Here is a 24,490-nt window from a genome sequence, read left to right as displayed (position 1 = left end):
CTAGGGGAAACAATTTCATTTATTATTTTTCAATTTTATTCATACACAAATATTTTGGGTTGATGTGGAGCATTTAATTCGGAAAAAATCGGACATTTCTCATAACTGTTAAGTGCATGTGAAGTGCAGGTGGCGCCAAAGAGACGCGACTTCTGGAAACCGACGCAAAAAGCCGCAGAGAAAGAAGAAGCAGTCATATGTTATGATGATGAAGGTGGGGTTTGAATTATAAGCTAGAGCTGAACATTAATGTAGGCCAGCCTGCTGAAAACCGAGCAAAACACTACTGGAACCTGAGGGTAAATACATTCCAGCTCATAGACTAATGTGTGCTCGTTATAAGTGACAGCGCTAGGCATATTAATTACTGTTTAACTGGCTGTTACTGAGTGTTAGCTTTAGCATTTTGGAGACTTCTCAACTATAAATATAAACAAATGATGTACGCATGTTTCGGTGTGTCATTGAGCTACTGTCTTTATATTCCGAGTTTTCTGTCGTTCAAGTCACTGTCTGCAGGATCCTTGAACATAAACCATATTCCATATTACATAAACCACGGTCATTTCTCAAATTTTCATTACTGGCGGCCAATGAAAAACTCAAATCAAATAAGAGAAATGATCTAGAAGTCCGTGCTGTTTTTTGCATCTGAGTGTGGTGCTATTCTGTGTGTTCACTTGCTCTGTGTTTATTTGTTTGCTGGTCAGGCGCTGTCATGAGTCCAGCGCAATGGGATCTTCCTCCAGAGCTGTGCTGCAGGCCCATGGCCTTTGTTGCTCTGACAGGCCTGGATGTGGTTTATAACGCCATCCACAGAGCCATATGGGATGCTTTCTGTGCCAACCGGCGGGCAGACAGAGTACCTATCTCTTTCAAAGTTCTGGCAGGAGACCATGAGTATCCAAAGTGCAGAACCAAGGTGAGACAGAAGAGCTATGAAACTTTCTAAACATTTTTAGAAGTGTCTTTTGCCAGGAACACGATGTACGATTTTGGGCTGTCCCAGATGAAAGATGACCAATCGTGGTGATATCTGTGGTCATGGCTCTTAAACGGTGGTCCTACTTCGTACAGTGAGAGATGTTTAAAGACGGCTTGTGACCAAAGTCCGTACTAAATGTCTTAAATTTAGCATGATCATCTAACAGTGTGTTTGCTGATGAGACCTACGTCTACTGACTAGCCAATATAAAAATGCAACATGAAATGGCGCTAAAACGTAAAACTACTTCAAGCTCCATTTGCAAAATATACATGCCTATCTAACCTTTTTCTCAGCATACATAAAAAACACAACTGCCCAAGTATAGTTCATCTGGCTCTATTTGTTTACCACTAGCATATGCTGATAATGTTTTATTCTTCTATAGCCTACTAACTTGCGTCGTAGCCTACGATTCAATAGGTGTCATCATCGTTCAGTCTACGTACCCAAGTTTATTACTTAGAAAGCAAATTAATTTAACTCTTGCCACTTGGCTTTTGTGTTCTCTTTTCTTGTCAGAGAACATCGTATGAGTGGTACATCCCTAAAGGGATTCTGAAGACGGGTTGGATGAACAAACATCTCAACTTGGTGCCTGCGCTGGTCGTGCTGTTTTATGAGCTGGACTGGGATGATCCGCAATGGAAGGAAAAGCAGTCCGAATGTGCAACCAAAGTGGAAATTGTCAGGTAAAGTTTTATGAACGAGTCATGATGGCAACTAGTCAACAATCTAACAAACAGCTACTGTACCCTGTTGTTCTAAAATTGGTGGGGGGGAGGGTCGGTACCAAGGCTGCATTTATTTGATTAAAAATAAAATATATTCCTGTGATATAAAGCTGAATTTTCAGCATCATTATTACAGTCTTCAGTGTCACATGATCCTTTAAAAATCATTATAAAATGCAAATTTGCTGCATTTATTATTTATTTTATTTATTATCAAGAAACATTTATTATTATCATCAATATCAAAAACAGTTGCTTAATATTTTTGTGGAAACTGTGATTTTTTTTTAGATTTTTTTTTTATTTAAAATAATTTGTAACATTATAAATGTCTTTACTTTAATTTTTGATCAATTTAATGCATCCTTTCTGACTAAAATTATTAATAATAAAAAAACAAATTGTATTGACCCTAAAGTTTTAATTAGTAGTGTACATCTGGATACATGATGCAAAAACGTTTGTTATTGGTTGGTGACAAATCAATTGAATTAAACTCAAACAGGTCCATAAGACTCCAAATTTGAAACAAAATAGAGATTTAGGACTAATCCAAACAGGTGTTTTTAATTGTTGTTTTTTGATGTCGGATCAGAGACAAATTTTTTTCTCACAGGACAAGTTTACAGGGAAGAAACACGAAGGTTGCTGTTGTTTTGATTCAGAAGAAAACTCCTCTCCCACCAGGTATCACAAAACTAAAATCCGTGTTTCAGGGACTTCAATCTGTGTCTTGGATAGTTGTTAATGGGTAAAGATGTGGTTGTGTCTCAGGTGAAGATCTGGTGGCGTCTGAGAGGGCTTCTGCTCTATGTGGTGCCTGTGACCTGTCTGGGAAGTCCCTGTTCGTCCTGCCCCATACTGACCACCTGGTGGGATACATTATTAGGTTAGTATCGACCCTGTTTACACCTGGTATTAAGATGTGTTTTGGTTGATCGGATCACAAGTAGACTAGGGAGAAACATACCCGTTTACACCTGGTGTTAAAATCCGTCCACATTGAACTACTTCTGTCCTAATTTCTTCAAGGGGAGGGTCTATGTTTAAATTCCATCCGTCTAGCCCACTTCACATAATGTTTACGCAGAAAGTCACTAGGTGGAGAGTAGGCGTCTTTTGTGGCTGTTCAAACACATTCGACCACATGAGCGTCTACACTACGAAAGCAATCCAGTTGAATGTTTTTTCGACTACCTCTGGAAGTGTCGAAAGTGGACAAGCTCAAAACGTTTTAGCCCACATTTACACCAGTATTTAGATTCGTCCACTTGTGTACTCATTAGACCACCGTGGCTGTGTACTCATTAGACCACCGCGGCTGTGTACTCATTAGACCACCGCGGCTGTGTACTCATTAGACCACCGCGGCTGTGTACTCATTAGACCACCGCGGCTAAGTACTCATTAGACCACCGCGGCTAAGTACTCATTAGGCCACCGCGGCTAAGTACTCATTAGACCACCGCGGCTAAGTACTCATTAGACCACCGCGGCTAAGTACTCATTAGACCACCGCGGCTAAGTACTCATTAGACCACCGCGGCTAAGTACTCATTAGACCACCGCGGCTAAGTACTCATTAGGCCACCGCGGCTAAGTACTCATTAGGCCACCGCGGCTAAGTACTCATTAGGCCACCGCGGCTAAGTACTCATTAGGCCACCGCGGCTAAGGACTCATTAGACCACCGCGGCTAAGGACTCATTAGACCACCGCGGCTAAGGACTCATTAGACCACCGCGGCTAAGGACTCATTAGACCACCGCGGCTAAGTACTCATTAGCACAAAACAATAAAAGCATAAGATGTTTTATGAATAATATGTTAATAATAATATAATATAATAATATAAAAAAGTAATTTTAGTCTACAAAAAACATAAATATAAAGGTCTATTTTATTTACTTGTTATGTTTATAAAGGTATTTAAAAGTTCACTAAATCACTGAATTAAAAAAAATCGGAAAACTGTATATACTGCCTCAATCGCAGCCCAGAGTACATGACACAGAGTGACGGAAGCGATTGACAATTTTGTGCGTTTTTCATTAATTTTCATTAATTTTGTGTATTTATCTGCCTGCAGGTTGGAGAATGCATTCTACGAACATGCTCAGACCTACTATTATAACGAGATCAGGAGAGTGAAATCTCACAAGGAGTTCCTCAACAAAACTACACACCAGGTAACTAGGAGCCCATTCTAGAACTCCAAAAATAAACACCTGAATTTATTCTAAATGACTTTTAACTACTGATTATTATTTTGGTCACACTTTAGTTTAGGGTCCAACTTTCACTAAAAACTACGACTTTTGCCTCAATAATCTCTTAATTATCACTTAAGTGAGGTAGTTGTTAAGTTTAGGTATTGGGTAGGATTAAGGGATGTAGAATATGATCATGCAGAATAAAGCATTAATATGTGCTTTTATAAGTACTAATAAACAGCCAATATCCTAGTAATATGCATGCTAATAAGCAACAAGTTAATAGTGAGAATTGGACCCTAAACTAAAGTGTTATCATTATTTATTTTTATTATGGTTCTGGTTTGTTAGTCATCTGTTAAGTGTGAACTTCTGCGTAACCCTTGAATGCTTTGAATTCTAGTTGCTGTTTGTCAGGCACCAGTTTAAGATGGGCTTCTTTAGTGAACTAAAACAGGACACTCAGAACGCCCTCAAGTAAGTGCTGTTAAGCACTTTTTTGTTTTTACTTTGCTATTTTTACATAACATTTTATTTCCCTGCATTAGGGTTTGAAAACCTTTTTAACATGGAATGCCATGTATTCTTTTTTTCTTGTTAATCATCCCCAGCCTCAAGATATTACATACTGATAATAATAATACTGATAATAATTATTACTAGTCTTGCTCTTATCACTCTCATGATTACTCCTTCCTAAGGTTGCCAACCCATAGACCTTAGTTAGGTTAGACGCCATATTGAATTGAACGCGTATGAAGAAAAAGCTGTGAGGGATAAACTTAAAATCGCATACTTCCCTACTGTATATAGTAGGGGAAAAACAGCATGTGACAAAAGAAGTATGTCTGAAGTATGTCACAGTACTCATAAAGGAGTAGGCAAAAAGTACCCGGATGACCTACTACTTCCAGCGAGATTCTGAAGTGTGCAAATTATAGACACTTTACTATCCGATGAGGCCACAGGAGAGGATTTGTGAATGGAAGTGAAGCGAAGTAACTGACGCTGGTCGGTCACATGATAATGACAGATGGCAGATGTAGTGTGCCCAGATCACAGTCATATTACACACATACTTTTTTAGTGGCCGTTTAATAATTACTTATTCAAAATAAGTTCCTGCTCAAGAGAGTATGCGATTTTGGATGCAGATCACATAATTTCACAATTGGCAAAACAATTTTTTTTTCCAACAGTACAATCCATTGGACGCACTGTATTTCTAACCCTCATAGCCTTGTTTTCATTCCTGTCAAAAAGTAAATAAATATAGCATTACACTGACTAGGGTCTATTGCCTAAATAAATATTTAGTACTTATTCATAAGGACCCTCACACATTCTATGTGTTCTGTCTCACAGATATTACAGGACTGCTTATGTTCTTATTAATGAACTCCGAGCTCATGAAACCAACATGCTTGAGATCAAAACCATGGCTGGATTCGTCAACTACAAGGTAAACTAGATTATTAAATGTTCTGAGGAAAGTGTGAGTGGTGCTTGCATATGGTTTTAAAGACACGGCCAGTATGAGGTGTCATTAAACAGCTGTATATACTGCACAGGAAACTCTGTTCATTTCCTGTTTTCATTTTCTTCTAAACAGCACTGTCACGTTCAGTTGCATTTGGTTCAGAGAGGTGTCTTTATCGAGTGTCTAACAGTGGTCTTCTCTCGCAGATCTGCAGGCTTTGCTTTCAGCACAACACCCCCCTGGACGCCATCGCTCAGTTCCGCAAGCACATCGACCTCTGCAAGAAGAAGATTGGAAGTGCTGAGCTGGCGTTTGAACACACCGCCTGGATGTCTAAACAGTAAGATTCAACCCTGCCATATGCATGGATTCTTATTTCATGTTCTGAGACAAATATTGTATCTATGGTAAAGTTTTATCTATTGATGCCTTGTGTTTCTGGTTAGTTTATGTCCTGCCCATTGTGTAGACCGATTGAGAGGGAGTGGGAGCGAGAGGGATATCTCTGAAGCAGAACATTGTTGAGGGAGTGGGTTATTTTCAATTAACCAGACATATCTCAGCACCAGAACATTGTAAAGAAGTGTTTTTTTGGGGGGGTTTTAAGTATCACCCTAGCAATCATTTAGACCATCCTTCAACACTACACCAAATGCCTCATTGCGTAATGTTTTCAACGTATGTTGCTCAACAAACTTAATACTGACTCGGCACATGTAGAAAAAAGAAAGGCTAAGTTTAGAATTATTCATTTTTGAAAACCGATTCCACTAATTGTTGACCTTGTTTTGATTTTGATGATCACAACTTGTAATAACTGCTTTAATGAGATTGTTTGTATCTAAATGAATACATGATGTTAGCTAACTGCATGATTTGTATTATCCTAGAACTGTACATTTCTAACATATGGACATTACTTGGACACAGTCACCTCACCTCTGATAACAAGTTACTCTAAACTGTAATGTAGACGCATGCATTTGCTGTAAAGCTGCTTTGAAATATGTATTTTGAAAGTGCTATATAAATACATGTAAATTGAATTTTATTCATAAATGCACACACTTGATGTTCTTTCTCTCTCTGTAGGTTTCAGTCATTTGGTGATCTGTTCGATGAAGCCATTAAACTGGGCCTCACCGCCATCCAGACCCAGAACCCAGGGTTCTACTATCAACAGGGTGCTTATTATGCTCAGGAGCGCAAGCAGCAGGCGGGACAGCTCTGTGGTCATGAGGTACTGCTACCCACTATGCAATGCATCTTGAATGTCATCTGCATTTGTTTGAGTTTGTGATGTGAAATGGTCGTGTTCCAGCCAGGTGTGGGCTATCCTGCACCCGACCCATTAGAGACCGCTTCCGGAGCTCTAGACTTCTACGGACAGAGACCTTGGAGACAGGGACATCAGAGTGAGTAATGGCTTGGGAAATATCTATCTGTGTCTGAGTGAAACTTACAAAACCTGTCCAGAACATGTTGTGTTTTACTCGTAAATTATTTTTATATATAATATTCAATTATTTTATTGTATATTTTATTATTTAATTTGTATTATTTTCATGACTATTAAGCATATTGACTCCTTATTATCATAATGTGGATAAATTCTCGAATTCTCATTACTGTAATGTGAAAAAACCTCAATGACAACCCAATTGGGTTTTTACGTGCCGTCAATAATTCAATAGCCCCAACAACAATAAAAAAAGAAATAATACATTTCATTTTTAGTGCCATATTCTAAACATGTCCATTATATTGCAAAACTTTTCTGATTAGATTTTTCCAAAACTATTAAAAGTCATTTTTGCATTTTCTTTAAAATAGACTTTATACAAAATATAATTTTTGAAATTAGTTTTTTTTACCAGACGTGTTTTTATTCATCCAAATAGTTTGTGTGAGTCGAGTCTGCTTACGTTAAAAATAGTAATAACTTTAAAATAGAGTAAAATGGCTTGAGTTGTTGGTGTCATGTATAAATATGAAGCTTGGAAGTTTACATACTGTACCTAGGTGTTATGGAGTCTTGTTTCTGACCCAGTGACCTTTGACCCTCAGGCATTGACCCTCCTGACTCTGAGAAGGAGAAACAAGGCATCCTCGCTCTTCAAGTCAAAGAGAGAGATGTGCTTCATTCGGTGGGATATCTGCAATACCTGTTATTTCATGACATACATTAATTTATATCTTCAGGTTATTTTGTGAATTTGATTTCAGACTTGTGTTTTTTAAGATGTGAATGTTCAGGTCAGAAAGTGTTGAATTCTCAAAGTGAGTCAGTCATGAGGAGTAAGGAATCATAAGGAAGGCTAAGGGCCTTTTAGGAATTTGAACAGTTATATATTATATTTTACAGCAATATTTCTCTCCTTATGGTTGTATATATGTGTTTCTGGTGTCAGGAGCTGATCATTGCTCTCCTCAGTAATGCTGTCGCCCAGTTTAAGAAGTACAAGTGTCCACGAATGAAGAGCCATCTCAGTTAGTCCAGAAACACACTTTCAAACATTCATCAACCAGATTTTCAGTTCTTTATTTAATAGCAAATAACATCCTTGCTCTCTTTTTTCTATCTCCTTATAAAGTGGTTCAGATGGGAGAGGAGTATTATCATGCAAAAGACTACACCAAAGCATTAAAGTGAGTTAAATTCAGAATACACTTTAATCCAGTATACACAGATACAGCTCTGTTTTTGTCAGTGGCTTTTAGCTGTATTCCTAATATGATTTGTTGTATTGTGACTCCTCAGACTGTTGGATTATGTTATGTGTGACTACCGTACTGAGCGCTGGTGGTCTCTGCTGACGTCTATCCTGTGCACGGCTCTGAAGTGCTCCTACCTCATGGGTCAAGTGAAAGACTACATCACCTACTCCATGGAGCTTGTGGGCAGAGGTATATGAACACCATGTGTAGACTCTCAGATTCACCACAATCAAAAGTTACTATATTAACACGTGTATATGTGTGCGCTTAGCCTCTATCCTCCCTGAAGAGCAGAAGTCGAGGATTGAGAAGAATCTGATTAAAGTGCTCATGGTGTGTATGGAAATATTGTTGGCAATATATTTGAAAAATGTTGATGTGTTATGTTTTTTGTACTCAATATTCTGAAAGTCCTACTGTAGATAGATATGGTGTGTTAGTAGGGGTTATAAAGTTGATATTTTCTTTTGCGATTGCCAGAATGAAGTTCCAGAGCCTGAACCAGACTGTGACCCGGTCTCTGTGAAAGCGGCCCAGTCATTGTGGAGTGACCGCATCTCTCTGGCCGGCAATAATGAGATCACCATTGAGGTCCAGGACTATGCTCCCTTTGGTGAGCTTTTAAACTGATCGGTCTAAATCATTGATTACAAAACCTGAAAAACGAACAGCAAGTCTCTCATCCTGCATTTATTTGATTAGAAATATAGACGCTAATATTGTGAAACATTCTTACGATTTATAATAGCTCTTTTCTATTTCAATATATTTTAATTTATTCCTCTGATAGCAAAGCTGAATTTTCAGCATCATTACTTCAGTTTTCAATGTCACATGATCCTTTTAAAATCATTCTAATATGCTGATTTGCTGCTCAAGAAACATTTCTTATTATCAGTGTTGAAGCAGTTGTGCTGCTTAATATTTTTGTGGAAACTGATACTGTCTTTACAGTCACTTTTGATCAATTTAAAATGCATTCTTGCTGAATAAAAGTATTAATTTAAAAAACTTTTGTACGATAGTGTATTGTTTTTATGTTGGCTGACATTATGGAACAAAATGTAATGATGTGTATATTTATGTTCATGTCCTCCTCAGTTCAGTGCAAAGCCAAGTTCCTGTCCCCTAGTTTCCACATAGATGAGCCTGTCCAGCTACACGTCTATGTGAGAGCCGACTGCCCACATCCTGTGCGCTTCTCAAAGCTGTGTGTCAGCCTCAGCAACCAGGTACAGCACACCTAACACTGACACACACATCACTCCCTGACATTTGGCTTTTTTCTTAATGGCGACATTTGAATTGCAGGAATATAACCAGTACTGTTTGCTGGAGGACGCCTCTAAAGGTAAAGATATTCTAGAATCTTCCAGCCAGGAGAACATGTGTCTCGTCCCCGGCAAAACCCGCAAATACTGCTTCAAATTTGTAGCCAAAACGGAAGATGTCGGAAAGAAGGTTGAGGTAAAATACACATTTTCATTGACTTAATTTCAACAGTTCTAATTGTACCACAAGTAGTACTTAGTGTTTTGCTTTATATTTGTCTTTCAGATCACGAGTGTGGGACTCATGTTAGGCAGAGAGACAGGCCGCTATGTTTATCTGACCTGGCGGGGCGGCTGGGGGGATGCAGCCTCTTCCCATGAGACTTTGCAGGCGTCCCGCTGCTTTAAGAAGAGGACTCGCTTCCCAGAGCAACAGGTGGATTGGGACACGGTGTCTATACAGTCCAGCACTATGTAAGTTGAAAAGAAAAAAAATATTAGGAAATGTAGAATGTCACTGTCAGTCAGTACAGAAAAATATTGGTGTAATTAATTTTCTTTCATTATTAAAATAACCATGAATCAGAAGCAACAGATATTTTCTTCCATGTTGTCTTAATTTTTTTAAATAATAATCTGTTATGATCGGATGTAAGGAGGGTCTTGGTTCTATTCATCGGTTTTTCATTGGGTTGAGGCAAATGCGAGCTTGCAGTCGATTGTAGGAAAGTGTCAGGTTTTAAAAGGATTAAATGATTGGAGAAGTTTATCATGTGTCACCAGAGAGAAGTCTGTCGTTTCAACAGAAGATATGTTGACAAAGGTTATGATATGTTTTGATTAAAGGGATCGTTCACCCAAAAATGAAAAAAGTGTCATCAGTTACTCTCCCTCATGTCATTCCAAACCCCCAAGTCTTTTGTTCATCTTTAAAACACAAATGAAGATATTTTAAATAAACTGAAATAAAACAAATGTCTGTCCCTCCATTGAAAGTCTACACAGCTACAACTTCTATAAATCGCTCAAATCATATGGACTAGTTTTACGATCTCTTTATGACCTGTGTCAAAGTGGTAGTTGCGTAGCTGTCTATGGAGGGACAGAATTCTCTCAGATTTGTAAAAAATATCTTCATTTGTGTTTTGAAGATGAATGAAAGGGTTTGGAACATGGAGTAAATGATGACAGAATTTGCATTTTTGGGTGAACTATCCTTTTAAGAATTATGATGTCAAAACATTTAAATAAATAAACATGAATGGATAAGATTAAAAACATGCATTTAGAAAATAGAACTTGAAATGCATGCTATTGCATAACTTTAAAGTCAAGTTACTTTCTTAATTCACATTCCTAAAAGTGCCTCTTTTGGATACAGTTTAAAATTTATAAACATTAAATTATGTTTTCTTTCTCATCATGCCCTGTAGGATCATCTCCAGAGTGCCCAAAATCTCTGTACAACTGACTCATGAGCCTCCAACACTGACCAATGAGATGTACTGTATGACTGTTACCATCCAATCAGAAGAGGGCACTGTGGCCAAAGACCTCAAGCTTACTGCAGGCCTCAAGCCAGGTACTCATGAAATCTTAAAGAAAATTACTAAATGTTTCTTACACAAAAGTACCAACAGATCTTTTCTTCCGTATTGTGACATTCGTGCAAGTGTATTGCAAAAAACGCTTGTTGTGTGAAGATCTTGAGTGCGAATTGTAATGCATTTGTGTGTTTATTGTATATTTCTATTGTTTCAATTAGGTCAGGATGCCAATCTCACACAGTCGACCCAAATCACACTAAACGGCTCTGAGGTGTGTGATGATTCTCATCCTGCCCTGCTTCCTGATATTCCCCTCGGAGATCTGCAACCTGGACAGAAGGTACAGCATCTTTTCACTGACTCTCACAGATTAAATTGATTGAAACTCATCATCACCTGATCTTGACTCCAGTATGTGTATTGTGTACATGTTTTCTTGTGTGTCAGATTGTGAAGCCCCTGTATATCCGCTGTGTGAGCACGGGATCCAGAATATTACTGTTTCACGTAGCCTATTCTGTGAGTGCCACAGTCGAGGGCAAGGACATCACCTGCAAGTGTCACAAAGTAGGCAAAATCCTAACACCCTGTCATTCAATTGCTTCTTGAATGCTGAGAAATAGTTTTGTGATAATCATGTCAGAGCCAAACATAGACTTCACCCATAACCCTGTTTGCTTGTGGTATAATCTTTACACCGGTATTCAGTTTCACTCACAGAGTTGTATTGTTTGTTCTTCACCTGTAGGATGAAACTGTTACTGTAGAAACGGTTGTTCCCTTTGAAGTGGCCATGAAGTTTGTGTCCAGTAAGGTAAGAGCTCCCCTACCTGTTCACTTGGATGGTACATTAAGATTTAAGTAATGAAACTAGTCATCATTTACTCACCCTCATGTTGTTCTAAACCCAAATGCCTTTTTTTCTTTCATGGAACACAAAAGGAGATGTTCAGCTGCTATTTTTCTATTCTGCGGAAGTGAATAGGGATAGCAGTCAAGCTCCAGAAATGACAAAAAGCATAAAGTAGCCCATAAGACTCGTACGCTGTATTCCTTGAAGTCATACGATAGCTATGTGTTATGAGCAGACCATGAACTTCCCCTACACTGCAAAAAAATGGTTGTCTAACAAAGTTTGTTTGTCTTATTTTCCAGTACAAATATCTAAACATACTCGAATCAAGATGCATTAATCCTTTTGCATAATCCTTTATTCCATAATTTTTAGAGCTCATATGGGTTTGGAATGACATGAAGATGAATAGAGTGCAACTGTTTGCTTCCGGAAGTAAAACTTTTTTTTAAATATATTAACGAAGCAAATACAAGCAAATCAGGTACAATGTAAAATCTTACTACGAACCTACAGTGCACATCTTAGAAAATAAATACATAAAAGAACAGAAGAACATGGAGCATGTTATAAATGGCAAAAATCGCATTTACATATTCAAAAGAAAATGAATCAAAAGGGCAATTATTTAATAAGATTGATTATAAAAGAAGCCATTTTCTCTGCGTTCTTGTTATTAATCAATAATAAAGAGTTATAAAAAAGTTTCAACTCATTCCTCCAATGAGTAATGTTAGGAATTGTCTTGAAAAAACGACATTTATGTATGAAATGTTTACTTAACAAAATTACATTGTTAATGCCAAAATCATTGATCATTGCGAAAAATACCAAATTTGATATCAATAATTGTTAGATTCATCATCTGAATTCCTTTGGAGACGAATGTTGAAGGAAGTAAAACTATATTAAATGTTTCCATAGAGAAATCAAGAGAGTCGAAACAAACAAAACGTGCTAAAAGATCTCTTTAGCCAAGATCTTGACCAAACACTGATGTACCTCTTGATGGAAATTACATCACAACTCTTATTTCCATCAAGAGGTGCATCCGTTTTTGGCCAGGATCTTGTATTGACAATGCAAGAGTCCAGCACTCTGTAAAGTCTCCTCCAGCACATCCCAAAGACATTCAATGAATTTAAGATCTGGACTCAGAGGAGCCAATTCATGCGTGAAAATGATTCTCCCTCCCAACCAATCTTTCAACAGTTTGAACCTGATGAATCTTGACATTTTCATCCTAGAATATGGCCACGATGTGTCTTCCTACATGGTTGTTTAAGAAATAAAAAGCTACACACTCCATCAATTAGTGTTAGAAGAACTGTTGCCAAACACAAAACATGCTAGAAACATTATAATCACTGCAATAATCATCCAATCATAGACTCCTAAGCTTTTGCCTATTTAAATCCAAACTGCTGAGCAGTGCATATGCATATTTTGCAATACATTTCAAATATATATATATTTTTTAAATGAGTAGAATTTAATTCGATTATGCTGTTCGCAATTCTTCATAGGATTTTAGTTATTTCCCTCATTGAAGCTGTTAAGTACAGTCTTGTACTTTTTGTCTGCTTTTCAGATACTTCTTTGGTTTAAATCAAATTTTGTAATGTTAGGATTCACCATGTAGCTGGTTGGTTTGGTTCATGGCTTATATCCTTTAAAATCCTTTTGGGAGAAATGAATGGAGAAAATACTTCCGGAACCAACGCTGCTGAAAAAGTGGCCGGCACTCTATAGATGACAGCATTTTTTATTTTTATGTGAACTGTCCATTTAAATGTTCACAGTTTTAAGCATATATTTTATAAGGTTGGTAATCCGTTTTCCGTGTGTCAGTTTGAGCATTTGGAGCGTGTGTATGTGGACATCCCGTTCTTGCTGATGATGGATATTTTGAGTGCGTCTCCATGGCCGATCGAGCTGGTGAACAGTGAAGTACAGCTGGCCTCCAGTATGACTGCCATCGATCAGCCCATGAGTCAAGTTGAAGGAGGTGGGAGAACATTATTTCTGATGGTTATATTTTAATAAGTGTTTGTTTTGTCGACTTTGGTTATTTGTAAATATGCTCACTGATGCGATTCATTTCTGTGGTGTCCAGTCACTCTGCAGACCAGTGAGTGTGCCAGTGAGTGTTTCCTGCTCAAATGTCCTCCTGTTCAGAACGGCACCAGCACTGTCGCCTCTGGACACTACATCATCTCCTGGAAGAGGTGATGCCGCTCTTGTGTTCTCACATTTACCCAGAATGTTCCTGTATATTTTACTGAAAGTGATGACTTTCCTTTTTCTCAAGCCATGTAAATAGTTACACGAAAAGTGAGAAACGATGCCTTGGCAACTAGCTGAATTAAAATAAGTTTAAGTTTTTTATATTTCAGGAAATGTTTGTTTTGTTTCAAGTTACGAAAATGTATATGTTTATTTGATGTATGCTAATTTTCTGCATGAACTTTTTTTTAAATCCAGAAAATCAGCATCTGCTGAGACATCAATGGTGAGAACGATCATTACTCTGCCACATGTGATGGTAGAGAATATTCCTCTGTACGTCCATGCAGGTCAGTCTAACAAAAACTTTAAATTTCAGTTTTTAGATTAAATTTAATTCCGTAATATAGATTGACTGACTCATCTGAGACTATTTTGTTTACTTAGTTTTATTTTCTGTGTTGTGTTGCTTATAAATTCATTCTGCTCGTCCTCTTTTTGTAGAGCTGCCATCGTTTGGTTGTGTGCGTGAGTCTTTACCTGTTCGGTACCGTCTGGAGAATCGGACCGGGCTGGTTCAGGATGTAGAGATTAGCGTGGAGCCCAGCGATGCATTTATGTTTAGTGGACTCAAACAGGTCAGAGCAGAAGTTGGCACATTTTATTTGATGAATAGTATTGTGATTTTGTCATATATAGCGATTTGATGTCTATTAATGATCAAATGACATGCAAGTAAACATAAAATATGTCATCTCTTTTTTTAGTGTTCATTTCTTATAAAAATGGTCTCGTATTGCAACTGCTGACTGAGACATCCAGACACAAAGTACTGCAAATCAAAATAGTTAATTCTTAGGGTGTTCACATTTGGGTACACTCTTTACAAGAACCAACTAACACCAAGTTACAATACAAATATTTATGTTTTAATTGTTCACTTTCAAACATTCAAACCCTCAAGCTTTTAAAATATCAAATCCTCAAGTCCTTTTTGGTAAAATATTGGTGAAAGGCTCTAAACCTGGAAATAATGTCAATGTAAAGAAAGTGAACCTAGCACACATTGCGTCTCCAAATGCTATATACTCTATACTTCTGTAATTAAATTGCAACCTGTGATTTGATAACATACAGTATATCGCTATTTCAGTCTTATTTTGATTAATTTAACTTATTTTGAATTTACAATCAATCTACAAACAATCATCTCCTGTTTACACCTGCTATTAAAGGTGCATTAAGCAACTTTTCATGTTAAAAATACCCGTTTTCTAACCCATACATGCTTAAACAATTGCCTGATGGGCTGAATGAGCCCTTTTCTGATCACTGAGATTGTCTCTATAATCCTGTAAAGTAAAATAAATAAGAGGGATTCGGGCCAGAGTTTTAGACTGGGCGTGACGTCATGCGGGTTCACGGCACGCTCACATAGCTATGTCTGGCAGGTTTGTGTATTCGCCGGCATTCTCCGTAGAAGATGGATTGTAAGAGACCTGCTTGTAGTTCATTTCAAACACCAACGCAAACTCCACGTAAGATAAAAAAAAGGAAACTTTTGTCTAGTGCAACCAAAAGGGCCAAATTGGACTCAGACAGGCGTCGGAATAAGACGAGAGTAAACATAGGGAAGGCTTTCAACAAATGGAGAGATCTCCGGTCTGCTCTAGGGCTCAAACGTGTTTCCATAATAATACAATCATAAGTGGATACAGTAAACACATAACACAGTTCAACATGGAGATAGATGGAAATAAAAAACGAAGTTTTCTACTACCCCCCTTTTTTCCCTCACACATAAGTGTGTAATTTACTCAATTGCCTTTCCTTTCACATATTTAAAATGACTTGCAGATTTATAACTTTATTACCTCTGAAGACATTATGATTGTAAACAAAAGATTTGCGGCTGATGCTCCTTTGGTTATGAACAGCTCGTGCACGTTGTCCATGAGCGTGCACATCTCTGGCTGCAGTTTTGCTTGCCGCCAGAGGTGGCATAGTTCTGCAAAAACTCAGAATGTTGCGCTATGCACCTTTAAGATGCGGTTTGGTCGATCGTATCACAAGTAGACGAGAGAGAGATACATTTACACCTGGTGTTTTAATCGGTCTCTTTTGTCCACTTTCAACTACTTCTGTCCTGATTTCTTTGAGGAGAAAGTCTATGGGCGGGGAAATGTATGTATGTATGTTTGTTTGTTTGTTTTTTCAGATATCTAATGGACAAAATAAGCTTGCGCAATTTACATATGAACAGACCGGAGAGACGACCGAAAAACATACAGAGAGCATCAGCTTTCGTTTCTGCTCTGACAGCCGCAAGACCATGTGTGTGTTAGAAATCAGGAATGAACCTTGAGAGAACATTGTGCATGGTTTGTTTTTCATCTTCAAACCAAACTTGGGTCTTCAGTCGACAAAGTTTAAATCCCGCCTGGCTAGCGCGCCTACCATGATGTTCACGTGTTAGGACAGTAGGTGGAGAGTAGGCGTCTTTTGTGGCTGTTCGAACACATTCAACCACATAAGTGTTTACACTATGAAATCAATCCAGTTCAGTGCGTTTTCAACTTCCTCTGGAAGTGGTTGAAAGTGGACAAGCTGAACACTTTTAGACCCAGTTTACACCTGAACTTAGAGCCGTCCACTTGTGATCCGATCGACCAAAACGCATCTTAATACCAGGTGTAAACAGAGCTAAATTAAAATAAGAAATGTTTCCTTGGTGTCTTGCTGAAATAAGTTCAAGTTTCCTAGTAGGTATGTTATTTTATTTCAAGTTATGATTTATTTATTTTTTTATATGTTTCAGTTTTGGTTTAATTATAATAACGCTGATGCAGAGTAAATTCACTCACACTTAGTCCAAGGGTGTCCAAAAGCTATATAGAGAGTGAATCTCCTCATAGAAATGTAACCCAACAAGAAGCAAATGAAATAAAAAAGCTAAATAAAAAATAAAAATGTTGGTTATCAACAATTCAATGTTATCTTTGCCACAGCCCTTAAAAAAGTAACTGTTCCAACTGCCACCACACTCACTTACACAGGAGCTGTTTCTCATTCTGTGTCTGTGTGCAGGTGCGGATGAGGATTTTGCCGGGTGGAGAACAGGAGATGTTGTATAATTTCTATCCTCTGATGGCGGGATATCAAGTCCTCCCTCAGCTCAACATCAACCTGATGCGCTTCCCAAACATCTCCAGTCAACTGCTGCGCCGGTTTCTGCCTTCACGCATCTTTGTCAAGGTATTTATTCAGACATGCAACAAATTATACATGTATGACTCTGGATATAAGATAAGGTTGTGTACCATTCAATTAATTATAAATCATAATACATAAAATATATGGGTTATTTCCAGAAAATGCTATAAATGAGTTACAATCATATGCTTCATTATATTTACCAAATTAACTTTTATTTTGTAGAGTTATTATATTATATTAATTACATTACATTATATTATATTATTTAGAATATTTAATAAATTAACTTTAATTTTGTAGAATGCCCGTATTAAATTATATTATTATTCAAAATATTTAATATAAAATTAACTTTGTAGAATGCTCATATTATTTTATATAATTCAAAATATTTAATAATCTAAAATTAACTTTGTAGAATTCTCATATTATTTTATATAATTCAAAATATTTAATAAATTATCTTTAATTTTATAGAATAGCTGTATTAAATTTAATTATTATTCAAAATATATAATAAATGAATTTTCATTTTGTAGAATGCTCTATTATATTATTATTCAAAATATTTAATAAATAAACTTTCATTTTATAGAATGCTTATATTATGTTCAAAATGTATACATTTGGGAGAAGAAAAACATTTCTGCAAAACTAGTGTTGAACCAATTACATTCCTCTGTTGTGAGACTGTTGCATTTCTTTGAAAATGCATTACAAATCATCTTTCTGTCATTTAAATTCCAGTTCAGAATCATGAGACATTTCTTAAATTCTGCCCAACCCTAATGGATGAAACTAAATTTGTGGTGTTGTGAGATTGTTTCAAGATTGTCTTCAATTGTCTCGTGTCTCTGATTTCTCAGCCTCAGGGCAGAAACGGAGACACTTCTATAGAAGCAGCGTGAAGAAGAGAAGAGCACATCTCCCAACTCTGAAGCGGGATGAAGGCAGAACATTCCTTGGAGAACACATGTTTACAGCTTAATGATTTGAACTTGTGAATTAAATATTAGGGATTTCAATTGATTTATTTGTTGTGTGAGACGTCTAGATCGTTGCTTGTTAAACAAGGCTAAAATGATGCCCTGCATAAGATTTGTTTTTTAATCTAACAGATTTCATCTACAGTTCTCATGCTCTCTAAAATGTTCATGAAACTGACCCTGTAACTAAAACTACGTAACTGCTAAATAATGTTAGAAATCATTAAACTGACATAGCACTAGCTGTTGTCATAATTAAGGTGTGGAAAGTGATTAAACCTTTTTGCGTTGGTGTGAAGAAGCTGTTGGTTGTTGTGGTTTGTGTCCCTTAAGAGATGTCGTGTGATTGGCCAGAATTGTTCATTTCTCAGGTCGTGGTAAATAACCACACCATTTGCGTGCACTGTAGTCTATTCAAGATTTTATATATAAATATACCTTTCCATTGTTTAAATTACACAACCCTTTTCAATAATTTAACCATTAAAATCATCGTATTGTGAATATTAAGAAAGTGTCATCTAAAAACATAATGTTAATGTAGTAAAAATACCTAATCGGAACTCCAGGATTTAAAGTCGGCATAAAACGGAAGTTGTGATAGTCTTTTCTTCCTTATTGTGAGTTACAAAGGTTGGACACTGAAACTTCAACACTGGCCAATATAGTATTTGAGGTTTTAAACCTACAGTATGTGTATCAATCTTCACTGATTTTACATTCCATCGGTAAGAGCAGATTAGCAGAGCAATAGCACAGCTGTATATAAAATATTGCAATAAATTCACACAACATAATGGGAGACACATCAGAGTACAAAAGAAGACAAACTGTTGATGCACATCTCGCTGACCAGGACAGAAAATCCCTGTGGTGTATCGAGAGCAATGTTATCCAGGGTAATGTCGGCATACCACCGGCACCAAGTAGAACAAACCACATCCAACAGGAGTGACTGTTGACGCAAGAGGAAGCCGGCTGAAAGGGATGTAACCCGGATTGTATCCACACAACAACAACGAAACACAGCTGCCCAAATCACTACAGACTTTCCTGTTCCCACCAAAACTGTTCGTCAGGAGCTCCACGGGGTCAATACTCATGGTCGGGCTGCTATAGCCAAACCTTTGGTCACTCATGCCAAGGCCAAGCGTCAATTCCAATGGTGCCAGCAGAGGAAATATTGGGCTGTGGACAATGTGAGACAAGTATGATCTCTAATGAGTCCACCTTCACTGTCTTTCTCACAGGCTGTTAGGATGCTGAACTCTCTTCCCTCAGTCACCAGGCCGTCAAGAAGATGACCCCCCCCCCCACCACCACCACCCCCACCCCCACCCCTACCCCTGTACTATCATGCTTTTTGCATACTTTTGATGCTGCTACCTGAACTGTTTTTCCACTAAAATGCCATTTGCACACTTCTGATGTTTGCTATGACCGAAACTGTCTTTGCACTATCATGTCTCTTGCAGACTTAATTTAAATGTCTATTTTATTGATGTCTATATATAGCGATAGTTATATCGTTTTTAGCTATGTCTAGCTTTTTAACTTTAGTCTAGTTTTAACTACATGTTTTTGTCTTCACCGTGGGATGGAGGGAAACGTAATTTCGATTGCTTTGTATGTCTGGAACATGTGAAGAATCGACAATAAAGCTGACTTTGACATCCACGAGAGAGTTACAGTGTGGAGAAGCCCCAAAGAAGCTTAACACCCGGCCTGTTGCGTTCAGAGAGAAGCACGGGGTGGATCACTGATGGTTTGGGCTTCAATATCATGGCATTCCCTCTACTTGTGCTTGATGGGTGCGTCATTGCCAAAGACTACCGAACCTTTCTGGAGGACCATGTGCACACAATGATTCAAATATTGTACCTTGAAGGGGGAGCTGTGTATCAGCATGATAATGCACCAATACATACAGCAAGACTTCTGACAGAATGGTTTGATGAACATGAAGTTGAGAATCTCCCATGGCCTGCACAGTCACCAGATCTAAATATTTTTGAGCCACTTTGGGGTGTTTTGGAGGATCGAGTCAGAAAGAGGAATGGCTCGAAATCCCTCTGGCCACTGTGAAGGACTTGTATCTGCATTCCCAAGATGAACTGATGCTGAATTGGCCGTAAAAGAAGGCCCTACACCATAATAATAAATGATTGTGGTCTAAAACCAGGTGTCAGTTTCATTATCCAACCCTAAATCTAAATGAAACAGCTTCTCGAACAAGAAAAAATGTAGAGCGGGTCTTGATTTTGTCCAAAAAGTATTAATTGGACAGTTGTGGTTTGCTATTGGTTGATCTCATGTGAGTGACAGGTTGTCCCGCCCTCAAGCCAGTAAACGCGTCATTAGAGAAAAGAAGAGATGTCATCGCAAGAGGGAGGGGAAGATATTTTGCTTAAAGATTATGATGACACATGAAAAAAAAAAAATCTGCACGGATAAATAATATTCTATTTAAAAGAATTGTCCATTTTGATTTCATGGTGACTAATCTAAGCATTTCAGTTTTGGAGGTGAGAGGAAAGTTGATCCTGCATGAATCCAGAGCACTTCTCAGATGTCTTCAGAAAAAAGTTTAGTTTCCGCAAGTTCAAACTTAGGGCATTCACCCATCTGGTGGGGGAAGAAGTTCCTTATCCTTATCATTTAGAATTCAAATTTTGAAGTGAAATACTTTTGAAGTGAGTTATAGGCTATAACTCACATTTAGGTAAGAAAAAACGGACTAACCTGCTGGGTTCTTAAAAGAACAGTTATCAGATTTAGATTTTGTTTCCTATGTGCTAATTCTCTTTGTTCTCATAAGTTATTTTACGGCTCACAGACTTGGAAACTAACCAGGCTACATGAGGTTAGGGCTTCCTGGTTTTTCAGTCACCCAACACTCTTTGGCTTCCATTAAACATATTACCTTACACTGATGTGTGTGTGTGTGAGTCTGTTTAACTGGAGGAGGAAATGACAGCACTGAAAAATGTCAGCACAAGAAAGCCCTGATTTCTTAGACGAGTCTGTCTAAATCTGTTAAACCATTGTTATCAGATTCAGGAAACCTTATTGGCATGAAAATAGTTTATCATTGCCAAATAATTTATATACACTGTCAATGTGTCATTTAGCAGGGCCTCACATGTTTGAGACTTTGGGGATTTGATTTCTGTTTGGGTGAATGTCTCAAAGTCAAGCTGTGGGGAGGGGGGATAAATAGTATTTTAAAGAATTTAAGCCTATTTTAGGAACCTATTTTAAAGGTTTTCACATTTAAGAGCTCTCACATTTTTCCGGACTTACAAAAATAAAAAACAAAAGTAAAATATCTAGTTGTATTAATCTAGGTTTCATGATGGTAAATTTTTTTCTTATTTTATTTTTGTTACTTTTTTTGTGTGTGATACGTCACCTCCTGGACATGTTTTTGTGATTTATAATTTTTGTTATTATATATATTTTTTAAAAAATAAAACAAGGTCTTAGATACTAGTAATAACTGCCTATACCTTTATTATACCTTTAGGGCCGTAGCTGCTGGGGTATCTGGGGCCCCGGTGCAGGTTGTTGCTGTTAAGGATCATTTGAAATTGCGGGCCCTAGAATCGCCACCACCTTTCGCCCCGGTAGCGGCGGCCCTGCTTTTACTGAAACAAAGGGAAAGTGTTATAAGCAGGCAGGTTTAAAATCCTCCCGCAGGTTAGCAACATGCTCAACGTCTTCATTCTAAAGCATTAAATTACACATCACCTGTGGCTATTATGAAACAGGAGAATCAAATAGCACACCAGAGACATGTTTTTCATGTCTGAGCCTGAGTAAAACAGAAGAAACCCATCAAACTGACATCCCTACCTCTTCTAGCTGTGATAGATATCATGTGGTAGTAAAATAAGGTGATTCTCTCCAGTCTAGATGCTATAAAAGTTTGTCAGGATGTCTGGATTTTTTCCCCAGCTATTTGTTGCAATAGAATAGTTTGTGATGGTGAGTGGGATGTAACCTCCGTTAAACAATGCTGATGTAACCATTGATCTATATAAATGACTATAGATCAGTGGCTGTAAGTTTATGTATGAAATTCAGTTTATGTATGAAATGAGTTCCATCAATGTTTCTAATATTCTGTAGGTCAAACTGTTGCTAAGCCAAGGAGTCAACATACAGTGTGACATTGCAAAGACAGTTTCTATTTTGCCTATGACATGCAGTAGCAACCAGACCGTTGACGACGGTAGCCATTGACTTCCATCATGTCAATGGCTACCGTCAACAGGTTTGAATAAGCATGAGGGTGATGGGTAAAGTGATGATAACATTTTCATTTTTGGGTGAGCTATCCTTTTACATTGCTTTCCAAACAGAATTATTAAACTCTTATTTTGTGTTTATAAAACTAAAGAAAGTCATGTAGGGATTGGAACGATATGAGGGTGAGTAACTGGGAGAATAGTGATTTTTGCCTGGCATTTAGGCGGGATTGCGCCTGCAGTAGCTCTCCTCCCCCGTTAGAGGGCGTCACTATCTGAGCTGCGGGAGCTTCAAGGTAATAACCTGCTTTACACACCGTAAACCACACAGGCATCGTCACGCACCGGCCTGCAGGGATCAACCGCATCTCGACGAGGGGGAAAAGATCACGAGAAATATCATTTTTGCTTTGGCGCAAATCCATTTTTCATCCATGGACGTTAAAATAATGTTTTTCTCCATCCCGCATCCCTGCTGGAAGAGGATGTCATTATTTTCACGCCGATGTCTCTGATCAAGGTGAGGAATGGATAATATGCGGCGATTTCAGCGGAGAATAACATGATCACCTGCGCATTTTACCCTTAAAATGACATCCCGCATCCACCCAGGCCTTTGTTTGGAATAATAATGGTCTTATCCTTTAAATATCACCATTATGTTCTTTTATTACAGCAACTGCATCACCTTATACAGGCAGGTCAAATGAACTAACGCGCAAACGCGCTCTTTGTCTGGTTGCGGGCGCGCGCTCAATCAGTCAATCAATCCGTCAATCAATCAATCGCCTTATTTGCGCTTCCACGCGCGTGGAATGAGTCGAGTCTAACGAAGCATCTTCGTGAGGATCAATGGAGCCTTTCCTGCAGATCGCGCCGCACTCGCTGGCCATCGTGCTGTCGCGCGTCGTGGCGGAGGACGCGCCCGGGGTGACGGAGAGCGAGGAGCCTCCGCACCATCACACCGGCTATGAGATATTCGCCGACTTCAAATCACTGAACATGAAATATTTCTGGAATAAGATGGTGGCCGATGCCATAGCCGAGACCTTTTTCCTGGGCTGGATAGATGAGCATGTTTTACTGATCCAGGGGAAGGAGGATCACCTGGAGGTGTTGAGGGAGGCTTGGATGAGGAGGTCCCTCAAACCACCGCAGGGCTTCGACATCAAATACCTCGGTAAGAATGATCTATATGGTGCATATATGATGTTTATACCACGCTAAAGACTTTCTCCTGGAGATTGTCATTTAACAAAGTACCATGGTATTACCATGCGTTTACATGGTACCATTAGTGCCATTGGTTGTGATGGAGATTCTATAATAATGTTCTATAATAATGTCATGGCATTGCTTTGCACTGTCATATGATTATCATTCATTACCATGTGGCATATCAAAGTACATTTGAATTATTACCATGTTGTGCTGTTATGATATTTTTGGACATGCACCATGATAGTGTCATTATTTTTGGATGTGTGCTGGTAATTTTACAGTGTTCTTTGAAGTACATTGTAGCACAATGCAAATACCATGGTTCAATATTATAGCAAACTTCACAGTGCCGTGGAATTATAGGCTATGTACTTTTTGAGTATGTACCATTGTAGTGCTTTTGTATTGAAAATGTATATTTTCATAGTATTCATTGCTGAACCTTGGAACACCATGTAAATACCATGATATAATTATTTTTTAAGTGTACGTTGTAAGTTGTATTTATAGCTGAGATCTACACTTTTCAAGGTGGTAGATCTCCAGGAATATGATTGACCACCTCAATTTTTTTTTATGCTTTTGAGTTTGATACTGTCCTCAATTAGTGTCCTCCATTGTGTTTGTGTTATTTATACATTTAATTTTCCTAGAAAACATTATTTGCTTGTGCTTGCTTGTTCTGTGATGGGCACTTTACAAATCAATATTTTGAAGTTATTTTTTGGCTGTGTCTGAAACCAAAGGCTGCTGCTTTTTTATACAGTCTGTCAATAACCTAATGTTTTTG

General features: G+C 38.0%; 2 protein-coding genes across 3 annotated transcripts in view; both read left to right on the top strand.

Annotated features, from left to right (window-relative positions):
• Positions 1-2: 2 nt before the first annotated feature.
• trappc11 (trafficking protein particle complex subunit 11) lies at positions 3-18,530 on the top strand. Of its 2 annotated transcripts, none has more exons than XM_079631612.1 (30): positions 3-299; positions 711-922; positions 1,508-1,677; positions 2,336-2,406; positions 2,494-2,608; positions 3,809-3,908; positions 4,336-4,409; positions 5,298-5,394; positions 5,619-5,752; positions 6,505-6,652; positions 6,734-6,827; positions 7,480-7,559; positions 7,824-7,902; positions 8,007-8,061; positions 8,174-8,319; positions 8,402-8,463; positions 8,611-8,743; positions 9,232-9,362; positions 9,442-9,597; positions 9,688-9,875; positions 10,835-10,983; positions 11,167-11,288; positions 11,396-11,515; positions 11,697-11,762; positions 13,653-13,809; positions 13,918-14,029; positions 14,286-14,377; positions 14,532-14,665; positions 17,115-17,282; positions 18,110-18,530. In XM_079631612.1, exons 2-30 carry the CDS (start codon positions 719-721, stop codon positions 18,149-18,151), a joined length of 3,399 nt encoding a protein of 1,132 aa, XP_079487738.1. In that variant the 5' UTR covers positions 3-299; positions 711-718; the 3' UTR covers positions 18,152-18,530. The 2 variants fall into 2 exon arrangements, with proteins under 2 accessions (XP_079487738.1, XP_079487737.1); XM_079631611.1 differs by having other exon boundaries at positions 162-299; positions 2,315-2,406.
• A 4,260-nt stretch (positions 18,531-22,790) lies between these two features.
• stox2b (storkhead box 2b) overlaps positions 22,791-24,490 on the top strand; it is a 73,361-nt gene continuing 71,661 nt past the window's right edge. The window contains exon 1 of the mRNA XM_079631348.1: positions 22,791-23,659. Within this exon, the coding sequence (XP_079487474.1) occupies positions 23,332-23,659 (328 nt within the window). The 5' untranslated portion in view covers positions 22,791-23,331. The remainder of the gene's footprint in view (positions 23,660-24,490) is intronic.

The sequence above is a fragment of the Phoxinus phoxinus genome (genome assembly GCF_949152265.1).
Source record: "Phoxinus phoxinus genome assembly, chromosome: 12".
Lineage (NCBI taxonomy): Eukaryota > Metazoa > Chordata > Actinopteri > Cypriniformes > Leuciscidae > Phoxinus > Phoxinus phoxinus.
This window is presented reverse-complemented; position numbering and strand designations above follow the sequence as displayed.